A 12,914-nucleotide genomic window follows, 5' to 3' on the forward strand; every position below is an offset into this window, starting at 1 on the left:
TCTTCAGGAAAGGGTATAGGTTAGGGGTGGATGGGTCCTGTCAAAGCGCAGTTAGAGAACATTGGGGGAAAACAGGTGAGTTGTCTAGTGTGTACTGCTTGTAGGACTCCAGACCTGATACTGTCACTGTTCTTACATTGTATTTCTTAGAACAAGTCTAGGGGCAGAAGCTCAGAACCCCTTCTCAGTAGGGATGGAGGCCACCCTGTTGCTGCTGCTGCGGCCACTGCTTAGCCCCCTCTACTGCATGGTAAGGGGTGGAGGAAATTCTCAGCGGCATATGGCCCAGGCCTTTCAGCAACATGGAGGTCCAGCTGGAGCAGCCCCCTGAGTACTTGCTTTGGACCAGGTCCTGAGAATCACAGCTCATGGGAGTAGAGCTTGTAGAATGTGGCTTTGATGTTAGGCTGCCAAAGAAGTTCCCATGGTTTTGCTTCTATATATTGAAGGTGATGAGAGTGATGTCCTTTTTGTGCTTGGTATTCTCTTGGCCTGGGCCATATAACAGTACCATTCCTGCTGGGGTCCAGCTTTTCCCAAAATCTAGTACCATCAGGCATGTGTCATCTTCCAACAGCTGGAAGAAGTCCTTGCTCTTCGTAAAGGTCCCATCCTCCTCTAGAACCAGTGTTAGCACTTCAGTCAGCTGAAGGGTCTCTATCGCCTTGTCCAGCAGTTCTTGGCAGTTGGCAGCTTTGATCACAAAGCCAGAAAGGTGGCTGGGGGTAGTGGAGCTGAGGTCCAGACACAATGGCTTCACTCGGAGCTCTTATTGGATACTGACCAAAGACTGGTGCCTGTGACTGCCTCTGCGCTTTCCTTCAGAGTGGTGCTTGCCTGCCACACCATGATCCTGACATGGCTATGGGGTGACAAGTGGGGTATCAGGCAGCATGGGACATGAGTGGGTCAGCTGGTAAGTGCCATTGTCTGGAATCATATGTATTCTTCCTTCCTTTACTCAGCATTATGTTTTGAAGATCATGTATGTAGTTGCAAGTAATATTCATTCCTTTTCATCATTGTATATTATTCATTTGGAATGACTATGACAGAATTCATTCAGGCTATTGCTGGTGGATATTTGGGTTGTTTCTAGTGTTTGGCTATTATAAATGACATTGCCATGAATGTTCTTTTACATATCATATTTTTTTTTATCTGTGTCAGGTAGAAAAAGTAACGTATTTTCAGCTTAAAGATAATTGATTATATGGTATTTAAAATTAATTTAAATGAGTATCTGAGAAATTTGTTATATCCTGAGAGTAACACATATTAAATATTGGAAAAGATTCTGAAGTGATTATAATTTCTTTTACTCTAAGCCTTAAGCGTGTAGTAAAGTGGCATATGGTTTGTGATAGTTTCAGAATAGTGTATGTGTAGTTAGATGTATAGATCTAGTGAAGAAATAGATTATAAGACTTAAGGTAATAACTCTGTGGTTTACTTTATTACTTCATTCATTCTGTTAACTATCATGTCGTATTTTGTATAACTCCTTCGCTTTACTGATGAAGAAACTAAGGAGGGCTAGAGAGATTGAGTCACTTGGACAAGGTCATTTAGCAAGTCAGAGCTAGAAACCAGATCAGCTTGTCTACTTGGCAGTCACAATTTAAAGAAAACAAAGGGAAAAGTGAATTAGGGTATTTTCTTGAATGTGTCCAGCCATTTAAGTTGAAAATTTCCCTGACTAGCTTTCAAAAATTATCAGATATTCTTTTGACTGTTAACCAAGAATTGGCTTAGGACAGGGAAATCCATGTTTGAAGCCCCCAAAATGTTACCACACTTTTATCATAGTTCATCTTCTGAAAGACAGCTATAGTATATTCTAACTTGGAGAATTTTACTTTGAGTGAGTCCTCACTCATTAGGCCTTATTAACAGATGGTATATTTCTTATCTGTTAATTTTATGGATAATTGAGTCTTATCCTTTTATGTGCCAAACTTGTTTTGTAGGAACATTTTTTCAAAATGTTTCTAAAATAGAAAATTTACCCTGTTTTCTTAAACAGAACAAATGGAGTATAATTTAAGGTTTTTTTCTTATTTGTTTGCTTGTTTGTTTTTATGGCCCAGAGTTGTCATTATGAACCTCAGTCCCTTCACAGAATTTATGTGATTTCCTCAGAAGCTTTTGCTATGGAGGACTGTTCTTCTAAATTATCCTAAACTGATAAGTTTTTATGTCCCAGGTGCTACTTGTAATGTGTGGCATTTGTTTTGTTTTGTGTTTTACTTTTGTTACGTAATTCTTGTCTTGCTGTCAGTGCATTATATTGGCTTTAATACTAAAATCAACATTTGCATAACATATGTTGTTTAGATGAGAGCTTAAGTATGGTTCTGCCCCATCTACTGACTAAGGGCACAGAAGGTGTGGCAGCTTTTTTTAAAATTTACATTGGGTTCATCAACTAGGCTAGCCACTTTGTTTCAGAGGGCTGAGATTATGTGACAGTTGATTTCTGAGCAGTGGAGATGCAGCATAGATTGCATATATCTGTGCATCCTTATTTGGGGAATAAAAAGTATCATATACACATTTTCTTATAAAATACTGAATACTGAAACTGGAGTTGCTTAAGGATTCCTTCAAATGGGAAGTCCAATGCTCTTAAGTCAGTGTTTTCTAATTATAAAATATTTGGTAGGATGAGCTTCGAAATAAAACAATGTATTAGATGACACTGTCATTTGAAAATGGTAGTCATAAAAATTAAACCACCTTTGGGGCATCTGGGTGGCTCAGTGAGTTAAGCCTCTGCCTTCCGCTCAGGTCCTGGGATCGAGCCCCACATGGGGCTCTCTGCAGGGAGCCTGCTTCCCCCACTCTCTCTGCCTGCCTCTCTGACTACTTGTGATCTCTCTCTCTGTCAAATAAATAAATAAAATCTTTAAAAAATAATAAGTAAATCACCTTTGAAATGATAGATTTTTCAAGGACAATATAGAAGTAACACAGATTTAGTTTCATGAAAACATAGTGCTTCAGGAAAACATTCATTTCAAAGTGAAATGCATTTTACTGCTTACCCAATTATAAACTACTGAATGTGAATTAAAAAAAAAAAAAAAACAAACAAACCTGAAATGGGAAAGTATATTTGGCTTTTGGATCACAGGAGATAATTGGGAAAGATAAATAGTTGCCATCCCAGTACATTAGGCATATGATGATTTCCTATGTCAGTGAGGTTTTTGTTAAAATTTGAAAATTCCTTTGTTTTAAAACTTACATGAACAGATTTTACATGTACAGTTGGGGATAAAACAAACAAAGAATGTGGTTTTTTTGGCAACGAGAACATCTTTGGGAATTGCCTTATAAACAAAATATCTTAGAGGCCCAAAGAGAAAAACAGCTTTTCCTAGGATACATCTGAGATGTATCTGTAATGAAAGGGCAAAATGATACAATGCCCATGGAAGACAAATTGGTGATTTCTAGAGAAAGACCAATGCATTTACACATTGGTCTTCATACTAATTCCAAAAATTTATTGCAGGTGTACTTGTGTACTCATGTAATAACGTATGTATAGGAGTTTTTGCTGTAGCATTTTGCAGTAACCAGAGATTGGAAACACCCCTAATGTCTATCAGTAGGGTAATGGTTAAATGAACTGTGGCATAGCTATACAATAAAATACAACTAAGAAAAAAGAAAAAGGGTGTTTTCTTTATGCAGATTTAGAAAGTTTTGAAACATACATTGGTATTTTAAAAGAGCAAAGTTTGGGGTGCCTGGCTGGCTCAGTCAGTAGAATGTGCCACTTCTGGTTTCAGGGTGGTACGTTCAAGCCCCACATTGGGTGTAGAGCTTACTTTAAAAAAAAATCTTAAAAAAAGAAAAGGGCAGGAGTGCCTGGGTGGCTTCATTGGTTAAGTGTCTGCCTTTGGCTCAGGTCATGATCCTAGGATCTAGCCCTGCATCAGGCTCCATGCTCAGCAGGTAGCCTGCTTCTCCCTCTTCCCTCACCCCACTCATACTCTCTCTCTTTCTCTCAAATAAAGAAATAAAATATTTAAAAAATTTTAAAAGGGTAAAGTTTAATGTTTTAATAAACTACTTTTTGCATGAAGGATGAAGAGGATAAAATATATATATTTGTATTTGCTTATATTTGCAAAAAATACAATTTGGAAGGTTTTCTAAAATTTAAGTCCTGTATGTGAATGGGTGAAGAAAATGGAGTAGATAGGACTTTAACTGTATATCAAGTAGATTGTTTTTAATTTTTGAATATTGCTTGAATATTGTTACTCATTAAAAATAGTTTTGTATTGGGACGCTTGGGTGGCTCAGTGGGTTAAGCCTCTGCCTTTGGCTTAGGTCATGATCTCAGGGTGCTGGGATTGATCCTCACATTGGGCTCTCTGCTTAGCAGGGAGCCTGCTTCCCCCTCTCTCTGTCTACCTCTCTGCCTACTTGTGATCTCTGTCTGTCAAATAAATAAATAAATAAAATCTTTTTAAAAAAGTATTGTTTCATTTGTAAATCAAATGAGAGGGAAGGAAAGGGGTAAGTCTGCTATATTTACCACAAAATTAGCTAATTTTACTCCTTTATCCCCAGAGCCTCATAGATAGTAAGCACTGAATTATTACACAAATGAAAAATGAGCCCTGTAATCTTTAGAGGATCTCTTTTAGCTTATTTTTTTAAGTATTTTTTCCATATGAGAAAAACAGTATTGTAGCTCCTGTATTGATTCCAGTATAGAAATAAAGGAAAATATTTAAGTGGGAGGTAATGAGATACCTTGTTTAGTTTATTATCATATTACCATGAAATTTCATTTTGTTTTTATGATACTGTTATTAAAGAATTATGTTTTCTTTAGCTTCATTGAAAAGTAAAATGAAAGTTTTCAAGAGAGTCCTATAGGTAATAAGCTTTCATAATTAACAAATAAAAGTTTATGAAATTGGAAGGCAAGGGGAAAACAACAAACATACGTATTCTTTATACTGCCTTGTCCTCTGTGGTACTTTGTTTTCTCATTTAAGGGCAAATGTTCAGTCCTGAGATTATTTTAGCTCTGTTATTATAGCAGCAGCAGCAGCAGCAACTTCTCACAGAAAGGCCAGATACCTCTGAAAATATGGTATTAGAGGTTGGGGGGTTGCAGAAGGTAATAGGGTGAGTGGCGTTTGCTCTTCCATTTAAAAGAGTCCAGGAATTTGTCACAGCTATTGAGTTGAAAATTTGATTATTCAAATAAGTAGTATAAGAATGTTTAGTTTTCACCTTCAGATTTTATATGTCAGTTTCCAGATTTCCTATAACAAGGATTTTGACTGCCTTTGTATAGTGTGTATTTGTGTGTAAAACTGCCTTTTTGAAGAAAACTATATATACAGAGAAGTGCAGATACTAAAAATAGGTAGCTCAGTGAATTTTCTAGAAGCCAAATAACCCATGTAACCAGCACCCAGATAAAGAAAAGAACATTATGTATGTATTTTGTATTGTATAGATAGAATTATACAATAGAATTTTTTTATGTCTGGTTTCCTTTACTCAGCATCATGTCTTGAGATTCATCTGCGTTGTTGCACGTAGTTGTGGCTGGTTCATTTTCACTGCTCCGTATGACCTTATCACAACTATTTTTTTTATCCATTCTGTTAGTGGACATTTGGATGGTTTTCCATATAACATTACTATAAACATTCTAATACATATTTCTTGATTAATGTGTTTGCATATTTATTTTGTGGATGTCTGTCAGTAGAGTAGTGGTTAAATGAACTATGGCATATCTATAAAATGAAATACTCTATAGCTATAAAAAAGGAAAGGTGTTCTCTACATATATTTGAAAATTATTTTTTAAAGATTCTTTTTAATTATTTTGATCTTAAGTAAGATTTTTTTGTTAGCATCCATCTGTGTACACGTTATGGACATTCATAAGGTTTTGATACTTTTTATTCAGAAATATTTTAGATATATGTTCTAATTACATGCTATTATATTGCACAAAAATGTTTTTATATGCTCTGGTATTTTAGTTTTTATCTTGTAGTAATGTATATTATAAACTTCAGGATTATTGTATTTTTTAATTTTGCATTTATATTTCATAATGAGGTAATTGCCTATTTAAGATGTATTTTGTCTCTGATCACAGTGCTGAAATTAAAGGCAATTGTACTTGACTGTTAACTAAGCACTTAGATATTTTTCACTTGTCATTACACTTTTTAGTTTAAAGCATCAAATTAAATATTATTTTACCATGGCTTTTATTTTAATTCATGCATTTAAAAACTGAAATTCAGATAAAAGATAGTTTCAAAATAAATTCAGTATATTATTTATGAGTGGAGCAACACATTAGCATTGGGTTCACAATAGATCATATCGCTTTTATTCCATCTTACAAGCTTAGCAGCACAAACAGAATAATCAACATATTATTTGGCTGTCATCTGCTGAACAGAAACCAGAGATCACAAGGAGGTTTTCCCTAGCTGTGGTGATGGCCTTTTTGTTCCAAGCCCCCATCTGGGAGGGCCATGGTGTGTTATCATATGGAACGCGGGGTTTTCTGTAATCTGCTTAGCTGCACTGCAGTTTGAATCTTCATTCCATGTTTGTGTAATTTATAATTTTAATGAGACCATGGCTCTTGTGGGCTTTGAAATATATTAAAAGCTCTTTTGTGCATATGCTTTTGTTCTTGCTTAATAGGCTCAGTGTATTTAAAACTGATGAATTTTTATTCATGAATTTGGATGTCTGGGGATTAACTTAGACTGAATATCATTACACTCATATATTAATGCTTGGAAAGTTTTTTTATTGTTATTATTTTGTTTTTATGTGTGTCTCTGTGTCTGTGTGTCTGTGTGATACTTGCTACCAGAAAAGGAAAGAACTTACATAATTTTAAAAAGCTAGGAAAAAGTGACATGGCTAGATCATAAAGAATTGATTTAGATTTTATCCATCTTATTTATTGATACTCATATTTCATCATTAGTCTTAGTATTTTTAGATAAATGTTATAAAGTAATAATTATGAAAAAGCAACTTTTAAATGAGTTAGTACCTTACATACTGCTGTTTATATTGAAATAATATTCCAATGTGTGACAAAGATGGACTTTGTATTTTAATTGTAGGACATCAGTTGTCTGGTCATACTAAATCTGCCATTAACTTTCTTGAATTAAAATAGGTATATGTTTTATATTTTAACTACTATATTTTAACTCCCTATTTCAGTAAAACCCTTTTTATTAATGGATTTTTTTTAACCCACAGTGATGGATATAATGAAAAGTCTGATGGAAAAGCAGATTTCTAATAATTTATGAAATAGACCTTTTTTATTTTGCTAAAATACTGAAATATATTAAATGCTTCACATCTCTGTAGTTATAACTTGTAATGTATTTTTAAATTTTGAATATAATTATATAGCACCTTAGAAAAAAATCATGGCCCTTTCTAGATCCAGACATTTTCTGAAGTTGCTGTCTATTGGATTAAATTAGTGGTAACATAATAGACCTAACTAGCCCTTTTATGAAGTTGCCCAAAATGTATTGTTTTGTACAGTTCTGTTTACTAGACTAAGCATTTTTGTAACTATAAAACATCATTCTTTTTTGATGCTGATGATCAGCAGTTTGGTTGGTCCCTTCTTCTCCCATTCCCCTTAAGTTAGAAATATGAAATATACACTGAAATGACTGCATTTTGTTCTTTTCTTAGCTTATATGTCAGACTTGACATTGGAATATTTGTTTTTCCAAAATAACCTCCTGCTTTAGTATTTTTTATTAATTGTGCAATTTCAGTTAGCTTAGGAATTTATTATTGAAAATGTATGATTTGCTAAAACAGTGCTGTCCAATAGAAATACAATGCAAGTCATTTATGTATTTTATTTAATCCATTATATCCAAAATATTATCTTTCAACATGTAATCAATGTAAAATATTTTAGTATTTTTTGTACTATGTCTTCAAAGTCCAGTGTATATTTATACTTGTAATACATCTCAATTTGGACTAGTCTCATTTCACACGCTCAGTAGTCATATGTAGCTAAGGCTACCTTATTGAACATTGTAGCTCTAAAGTTCTATATATAAATATCATAACAAAATGTGTATTTTTTGCGTTCCTCATTACTTTTCTAGTAATATCGTACACAAGTGACCAAAGAATATTCATGAGCTATGTAATTGAAATTACATATGGTATTTTTTATAGCTCTACGATTAATACTGTTGGTATATATCTGCCTGATTAATACACAGAATCATAATTATGTCCTCTGACTCCTGAGTGCTTTCAGATATTGTATAGATACTCTTAAATATATTGTGATGATAAGGAAGTAATGGCTAATGTAATGGATGTAGTATGCTCTGCAACAGTTGTGGGCAAATCAGATTTGTCAGACATATTTCAAGTATACCAAAGAGCTTAGTTTTATAAGAATCTCATGGCAAATATTAATACTTTTCTCTTAAATAAAGTTGAGAACTCCTCTTCGCACTCTTAGAATGTTTCTGCACAGGTATTTGTGTGAATGTATATTTCACTTTTCATATAAGTTTGCTTAGAACTCAGAATTTTTTAAACTTGTTGGAAGAAAAAAAACCAACATAAAGTTCTCTAGGATTCTATACATTTTAAATGTTCCGTATATATTCAAAAATAGAGGGAACTTCATTAAGTACTTTAGAAACATGCAATTAAGAACTATAAAACCTTGAGTTACAATTGATTTGAATTGATTCAAATATTGTAAAGTATAAATGATCAAGGTGATGTTTATAAAATATAGCTACTGCACCCACTTTATAAAAAATACAGACCTTATGTGTAATTGACCTTCTTGTTTGAGATCAAATCATATGTTCATGAGATCTCTGAATTTTTCACATTTTGAATATATTAACACTTTAAAATTTTGAGGGAAGTGAGCTAATTTTTATGTAATCCAGCTTTTCTGTAGATATTGCATGATGCCTGTTGTATTCTTTTACTCACTTAAATTTTTATTGACTTCTCTGTGACTTCTGCATTTAAAGTGTTGACACAAAATGTTAAACTATTCTTTAAACAATACCTCTACTTTCTTGGAGATGATAAATCCATCCATTGATTTCCTAATTTTATTATGTACACAGTCAATTGTAATCCAAGATTACAGCAAACAAGATGTTAATTTCGAGCCATAATCTATGTACATTTCAATTACAGAGCATGATTGTTATAGAAGCACAGAATAAAAAGGAATAACATTTGTGCTATCCTCACAGGAGCTGTCAATAAAAGATGTAATAGGGGATTTAGGAATCTGGAAATGGCCAACTAATTTATGTGAATCTATTTTATTTCAGCTAGAAAGACCAAGCTCTTTTTCGTCTGCACTGCATATTGCAGAGCACAGGCTGTCTATAGAAAACCAGGCGGCTGCATATGGATAGTCCCTTGATATCATTCACTTGCTGTGTAATCTTATTATGCAAAGTTCTAATCTTCACCTAGAATGAATGCCTCTGGGTCAGAATATAGTCATATCAGGGTTTTTGAGGTCATGTTTTGTGATCCTTAGCTTATTCTTCTAAGTAGAGCTGGGATTTAAAGGGTATTCCCCAGACGCTAGCAGAGATAGACAGCAGAACCTGCTGCCTTTTTGGAAGACAAGACCAACATGAGGTCCCTGGTAGGATTAAACTTGATTTGTAGCTGTAGGATTTTTTAACAGATGTATTATTGGACAGGGAATAGGGGGCCACCAGCACAGCAAAATTGAATCACGACTGGCATTCTCAGGGAGTTTGCTGCCTGCTAAAACAGCAGCTGCATGTGGATTTGACTTCTTTCAGGTGAAGCGACTTCCAGTCATTTGGAAAGGATGGGATGAAAAGGAACCTTGGTGATAATTTTGATGTCTGCAAGATTTAGTACCAGTGTAATGGGATTATCGGTAACACCTTCACTGCAGAAAAAGCCACCTGGCGCTATAACTGGCAGCAACTGAGAACTAATCCTTTCCCATCTCTTGGATGTCATTCATGAAGCTCAAAGCGATTTCTACCCTGCTAACTGTGATTAATTTTATAAACAACAACAACAAAAAATCAGGTGATCAAGGCAAAGAATATGCTTCTTATTAATTATTTTTAATATGTAGCTGCCTTATAAACTATTTGACTTATAAATTAGGTCAGACATACATAAACTATATGTATAACTTAAAATTTATTAAAATGTTCAAAAAAAGTTGATTATTATTTTTTATACTTTTACAAGTTGAGTGACAATGTATTTGCTATTGGTAAAGATTTATATTTGAGATTAAATATTAATTTAAATACTTTAGTTTTCTTTCAGCTATATGGCCATTATCAATAAATTAATCAAAATGTCTGTAGGTGTAAGGAATTGAAATAACTTGTTTTATCATACATTTTACCTGTTTCTCACTGCTTTGATGTCTGCTGATTAAATGTTTTTAGTAAAATCTTTAATAATACAAAAATATACAGACATTTATATTTTTGATAATTAAGGTAATGCTAGCTCAAACTGATGAAAAGAGCTTTTTTGTGAAAGTTTATGATCTTAATATATAAAAGTCCTAAAATAGTTAATACTGAATGACATTTTTTAAAATCAGAAATTCTTAATGAAAGTTTTCTTTTAACGGGTAGAGGTTTAGTTACTTGTTATTTGCTCTAGAGTTATGTATTAGCTAATTGAGGGGGTTTTTTTAAGCATCTTATTTAATCTAAAAACTTTATCAAGTACTTTGTTTAGAGGTGTTGATTATTTTAATATTCTTCTCCTACATGGTCCGGAATAAACTGAAAGAAAATGAAGTGAAATTATCCCATCAGTCACCCAAACAGTATACAACGTAACTGCCAAGAGTAGAAAAGATAATTAGTGTTGTCAGTGTTTATGATCCTAGAGTACTTACTTTTAAAATATTTATTCATAGAACTTGATTTTTATCTTGTTGTTGTTTTTTACTTAGTAGCTTTATATTTAAAAAGTGGATTATAAGGCCTTAACCTTAGTGTTTTTAAACTTCAGAATTTTAACTAGATATAGGTGAATAAAATAATTATTGCAATTGTAAGAATTATTAAAATATAATCATCTGTTATACACAATGCATTGATTTATTTGTAGCCTCTGTTTACATAGAGTACATTTTATTCTTCTTCATAGGAGATCTTTATCAGAAAAATCAATAAATGCAAGAAATTTATGTAGAGATCTTTGGTCAAACCTACCTAGCAAACTTGTCATTATTAGTGGATTTTGTTTTAACTGGTTCTAAGATATTGTATTCCAAAATGTGTTTCTTCATTTGTTGTCACATTTTGAATGAATGGGTGAGAAAGCTTAACAATATTTTTACTGAGTGGTATTATGTTAGTTTTGTAAAGGACTTCTTTAGCCTTCTGTTTGTATTTTTACTAGTTGAAAGATGTTCATTTAAAACTCTACTATCACAGTAAAAAGATCTGTCCATGAAATAAGTGGACTAAAATCTTTTTCTGATCCTCATAGTATAATCACTTATATTTTAAATATAAAATTTTTGGTTTATATGTAATTTCAAACTATCTTGCCAGGTAGTGTGTTTTCTCAGGGTAACTTTTTATGGTAGTTAATAGTACTTTCTAATTATTTTTTAAAAGTAGCTTTCCTTTCAAAACAAAATTTGTCTCAAGGCTTTATTAAACATAGTCTGTATCTACTTTTCTGCTTTTTATTCAGCCATTTATTGAATGGCTCTTGAGAGTTAATATTTTTTTCTTTTTCCATCCTAGGCATTCTTATTTGATTAGAGATGGTTATTTCCTTTGGAAAGCCCCCAAGTAAACTCATCTTAATTAAATTCACTATAAACATATAAGGTCTTCTCAGTGGTACACATTAATTTTCAGGTAGATTCAAGATGACCCAAATTTCATATCTTCTTGGTAACTTATGAGAAATCTGATTCATCTTTGATGAGTCAAATACTAAAATACTACAAATACTAAATTTATTGGCAAAGGTGACTAATGACGTCATAAAAGTTAAGGGAGGTGATTTTAGAGATCAGAGAGGGATATAGACTGAGAGAAATGATAAGAATTTCTGAAAGAGTAAGTCAGGTGTAACAAAAGCAAGATGGGAATCATAGGAATTCTTGGTTATTTAAGAGATTTTGAGCCTTTTTTTTCTTTTTTGACAATTTATGAGACTTAGTGTCTCTCTAAAGGATCATACATGAACTGTAGACTAGCACAGTGACAGCTAGCCTATGATAAAGCTAAATGATATTCTTCCATCTGAATGAATACCCTTCAGCTATTGCACATACAGTTTGTATATTCTGAAATAGATGGATCTTATATAGTCATTGGGGGATTATTGGTGAGTGAATGATGGTTTTGGTATTTCACTCTTTGGAAGCTCTTATTTGTATGAAAAGTGTTAACTGCCTATAATTTATAAATATAAAATGAGTTTTGGTACTTGGATGTGTATAAAAAGTGAACTTCAGAAAACAACACTGGGTTTTTAAAAATCATTGAAATGTTAGAATGATACAGTTTATTTGATGGTGAAATTGAGAGTTCTCCCAAAGTTAAGATTCAGTTTAATAATGATGAATGGTTAAATTTTGTCAAATCTCTGAAAATGCCGAGTGTGTCTCAGTAGTCTCAAGTGACAGCACAAAGTCCTTTATGGGCCTTTCTTCCAGGAGCCTATTAAAACTATAGATTCTGTAGTCTTGCTCCCACAAATTCTCATTATTAGCTCTATGATGGGAGCCTGTGAATTTGCATTTTGAATTAGGTTCTCAGGTCATATTTAAAGCAGTGAATACTTTATTTATTTATTTAAAGATTTTATTTATT

At 33.0% G+C, this 12,914-nt stretch overlaps 1 protein-coding gene and 1 pseudogene across 15 annotated transcripts in view; one reads left to right on the plus strand and one right to left on the minus strand.

The window, feature by feature from the left end:
• The window catches only part of IMMP1L (inner mitochondrial membrane peptidase subunit 1), a 76,108-nt gene that overhangs the window by 22,014 nt on the left and 41,180 nt on the right, over positions 1-12,914 (plus strand). For 3 of the 14 annotated variants that reach the window (XR_013967579.1, XM_080816979.1, XM_080816980.1), the window contains exon 1: positions 9,954-10,134. The exons of 9 other annotated variants lie outside the window; for them this stretch is intronic. Coding sequence is in view for 4 of the 5 variants with exons in the window: in XM_080816979.1 (XP_080673105.1) it covers positions 10,056-10,134 (79 nt within the window). In the remaining variant the exon portion in view is untranslated. Of the gene's footprint in view, positions 1-9,875; positions 10,135-12,914 lie in introns of those variants that run through there. 2 more of the 14 variants (XM_080816981.1, XM_080816976.1) reach the window with 1 other exon arrangement.
• LOC308350797 (lipid transferase CIDEB-like) lies at positions 185-849 on the minus strand (annotated as a pseudogene). The gene is made up of 2 exons: positions 785-849; positions 185-734 (listed from the first exon to the last, which is right to left on the minus strand). The product of its transcript is annotated as a lipid transferase CIDEB-like (transcript).

Source organism: Martes martes (genome assembly GCF_963455335.1).
Source record: "Martes martes genome assembly, chromosome: 10".
Taxonomy (NCBI): domain Eukaryota; kingdom Metazoa; phylum Chordata; class Mammalia; order Carnivora; family Mustelidae; genus Martes; species Martes martes.